The sequence below is a fragment of the Apteryx mantelli genome, chromosome 26 (genome assembly GCF_036417845.1).
Source record: "Apteryx mantelli isolate bAptMan1 chromosome 26, bAptMan1.hap1, whole genome shotgun sequence".
Taxonomy (NCBI): domain Eukaryota; kingdom Metazoa; phylum Chordata; class Aves; order Apterygiformes; family Apterygidae; genus Apteryx; species Apteryx mantelli.
The window spans coordinates 2239328-2242888 of record NC_090003.1 but is presented as its reverse complement, the minus strand read 5'-3'; the positions used below and the strand labels follow the sequence as shown (position 1 = coordinate 2242888).

Here is a 3561-nt window from a genome sequence, read left to right as displayed (position 1 = left end):
TTGAACCAGTGACCCAGGGAGTCAGTTGAAAGTTTTCCATTGACAGCCACAGCCACAGGCTCGACAGCCTTGTCAAGCAAAAGTGTGATGGAAGCCAAAGGACATTTGCTTTCTAAATCCCCACAGGACTTGGTCCTCCCTTTGGCTAGGAGCCACCCATAAGAGCAGCAACTTTGCTGCAAGATACAAACGAAATCCTTCACTATGAAGGGAAACTAATTAGTGACCCTCATTTCTCATGACAGAAAAACAATAACCTCCCCCCTCCCACCTTTGGAAAGCTATGTTTCCTACTTTAAAGAGGAACTAGTATATCAGAGGTCCCTCTAGTTTTTGTAGCAAAACACACAGTAATAAAGCAAAGTCCATTAGCAGGTCTACCATGGTCTCCAGATGGTAGGAGCAGCAGCCACAGTTTTCTGGGCAGGGTGCTTTCTGGCAAACAGACAGGGCGACAGAGGTAGACTACGTGGAGCAGAAGAGTACATGACATCTGGACCCATCTGAACTTTGCAGAAATGCTTGATTAGCTGGGCCTGAGTTTCCTTCTTAGGTTCATAGTAGGACAGAAAATGCAGAGCTTCCTTGAGACACCTCAGGTATCCACTGTTAAAGTCCTGCTCTGGATTCTTGTGAATGAATGCTAGACAGGAAAGAAGGAAGCAAATCCAATGGGTTAATGTCATGACCAAATCGTGGGGCTGTGAGAATTTGTGTGTAAGGTTTCTTTCAAGAGCCTGATCCAGTAGAGCCTTGCTTAGACCTGGTGTGTTATATCCCTTGCATCCCTCAAGGGCCAGGGCTATGCAGGAGAGCAAAGGCATGCGGGAACAGGCTCTTAATGGTGTGTACTCATGCTCTGCACTCACTTTGGTCCTGCAGCTGGCTCTGCTGTTTCAGGTAGCTGACAGTCACTTCCAGGATGTCGGCTTTCTCCAGCTTGGAGTTGGGCTGGAGTCTCTGGAACTCCTTCTCCAAGAGCAGTTTCAGCTGCTCGATGCTGCTGTTAATCCGATCACGGCGCATCTTTTCCACCACTGGCTTCCTGAGCTGTAAAAGAGACATAGCAGTTTGTTAGGGATGTGTGGAGAGCTGACCTACTCTCCCATTCTGACACATGCCCCTATACACGCAGATGTTCAAAGATGCTTTCCTTTGATAGGAGAGCTTTGAGATACTGCCCACCCAACTTCATTTTTTTAAATCTATGTATTCTCCTTTATCTCTCTTTAATCTATTTGTCTTCTCCCAGATCACTTTTTCCCTTCTCTCAATTTTTTCTGTGTAATATTTGTTTGGTAGAGGCAGACAACTGACATTTTTGTATCAGGTGTACTAGGAGGCTTATTGCATAGAGCCCAGACCAGCCTTTCAGCCTTTTCTGACAAGGGCTCTACTTACTTTATTCTTTTCTTTTGGCAGCAGTTTCTCCTCCATGTAGATCATGAGAGTGTTGCTGGGAGCCATTCTTAGTGCTCTCAATCCTGGGCACAGACCTCCAGGCTGGGATCCTATGCTGAGTATAAGACTATGCTCTGACTGTTACTGACAGCCTCTACTTATACGTCACAGAGTTTCATAAGATATGTGAGTCTCAGGATTGCTGGTGTTTCCCACAGTCGTCCAGCCAATCCAGGCACACACTTGAACAATAGGGGAAGCATCTATTAGTGCATGGTACATTGATTGCAAATGCCCTGGAGAGAATGACCTTCTGCCCAAACCAACTGGTGGAGTGTGCAGTGTGGCTCTGCAGGGCTGCCCAGGGATCTGGGAAAACACTGACCCTACAGCTGGTTGTCTGTCTGGATCACATTTGTGGTGCAGAGGAGGCACACTTTTGGGGGAAGGTGGGAAAAGAAGGAGGGGAACATTGTAAGGGTTAAAATCAATAGCATCAGGGACATCTCTCTACTCTTTCTAGAGCGGGCACTTTACAGCCAGCCTCCCAGCTCCACTTTACCATGGCACGTGTGTGTGTGTGTGTGTGTGTGTGTGTGTGTGTGTGTGTGTGTGTTTGTGCTTGTTCATACAGTTCTTACAGTTTTCCCAGCAATAATGGGTGAGCCAAAGAGTTATCAGTGTGAAATGGCAGGTTGGTTTGCATGTCAATTCTAAATGCTGTGGAGAATCTACAGTCAGAGCTGCAGGATGGTGGATAGCCATTCTGGTTTGGGCCAGCCAAAGACCTACCCCTGTGGGCTTTGATTCACAAGCAGGGAATGGGAAGTAAATGGAAATTGTAACCTCAGCTTGCCTCTTTCCTGTTTACGCTAAACACACTGGGATCCGTGAGCCAGTTGCACCAGTGCTGTCCCGCTGCCTTCATTCAGGACACATATGTACCTGCCAGAAGAACTGGGCCCATGCCAAGTCACCCCTGTGGATCTTTCTTTTCTGTTTTCTACCCTCTCTCTTTCATACAGAAATTTTCAAGTGTGGTGGTTGAGATGGCCTGAAGAATAGCACCAGATTCAACTCAGCAGTCCCAGGCATTGGGAAGGCCAGAGGCAGGTCAGGAAAGGGATTTAGCAGCTGAGGCCCATCATCAGACCTCAGCAAGGAAGTTAGTTCTGCTTCTCTCCCGAGATTTCCAGCACACCCTGTTCTCATCTGACCTAGGGGAATCACACTGTCCCACTGCAGACTGGACTTTCTGGTAGGTAGTTTGCAGAACATAAGATCTAGGAGACCCTATCATTACCTCTCTGTGCAACCATTAGCATGTCATCCCCACTCAGTTTCCTCATCTGGAAAATGGGGGGTAAAGATGCTTGCCTGTATTTGCATGAAAATTTCACTTAAAATGTTATTTCTTTTGTGTTAAAGGAAGGAAAAAGAATGAAGCTGTGTGGACACTTCAGATCTGTTCTGATTTTGTCTGACTGGAAAAATGTCTGTCCAGATTCAGTCCTTAAGGCAGCACTGAAAATAACCCAGAATCTATCTCAGAAAAAAATGTGCTGCTTCCTGCCTTCTGAAAGTCTGGCCTATTTCTTAGCAGATCAACAGATCTTAACAGATGTAAGTGTTTCTTAAGCAGAGGCTTCCTTGTTTTCTCCCAGGGTGCTCTTGGTGCATGGAAGCATGGCTAAGGAGCTGGAAATGGAGATGGTGGAGGGAAGTGTGCAGTGAGGTAAGAAAGCCAAAGACCATTTCTTTCTTTGAAATCCTGAAGTGAAGCCTGAGTTTAATGGGCAATTGACGGGAAGAAGGGGGGTTTCACTAAAATAGCCAGCTTCATGGTTTTCATTATGTGGGCCTAAATGGACTTAGCTTTTTGTTAAGGGCAGATGTTGTTTTCAGAGCCCTTTATTCCCTGTGCTATGGGAAAACCAGCAGATAAGTCTCTTTCCTTGCAAGGGAGTGGTGATGGCAGAACTTGAAGCTAGGAGCTGACAGGTAGACATGTACCAAGCTGGTTAAAGAGACTCTTGGGTGTCAGAGAGCATCTTTTTCCCAACTTCTGAGAAGTAGCCCTGACCTTTATTGCTGTATTATAACAGCTAGCCAGATGGTCTTTTGGGAGTTGGATTCTTTCCCTTTAATTCATTCAGGTTC

General features: G+C 46.2%; 1 protein-coding gene across 1 annotated transcript; it reads right to left on the bottom strand.

Moving 5' to 3' along the window:
• Positions 1-377: 377 nt before the first annotated feature.
• LOC106485755 (transcription factor HES-5) lies at positions 378-1502 on the bottom strand. Its single transcript, XM_067311165.1, has 3 exons — positions 1402-1502; positions 870-1050; positions 378-643 (listed from the first exon to the last, which is right to left on the bottom strand). Exons 1-3 carry the CDS (start codon positions 1465-1467, stop codon positions 378-380), a joined length of 513 nt encoding a protein of 170 aa, XP_067167266.1. The 5' UTR covers positions 1468-1502.
• Positions 1503-3561: the final 2059 nt, after the last annotated feature.

Coding starts and splice junctions, on each gene's coding strand:
- LOC106485755 (XM_067311165.1), bottom strand. CDS start 1,467: ATGGCTCCCAGCAACACTCTCATGATCTACATGGAGGAGAAACTGCTG. Junction 1,051..1,401: donor TGCCAAAAGAAAAGAATAAA/GTAAGTAGAGCC, acceptor TCTCTTTTACAG/CTCAGGAAGCCAGTGGTGGA. Junction 644..869: donor GAGCCAGCTGCAGGACCAAA/GTGAGTGCAGAG, acceptor TTTCCTGTCTAG/CATTCATTCACAAGAATCCA.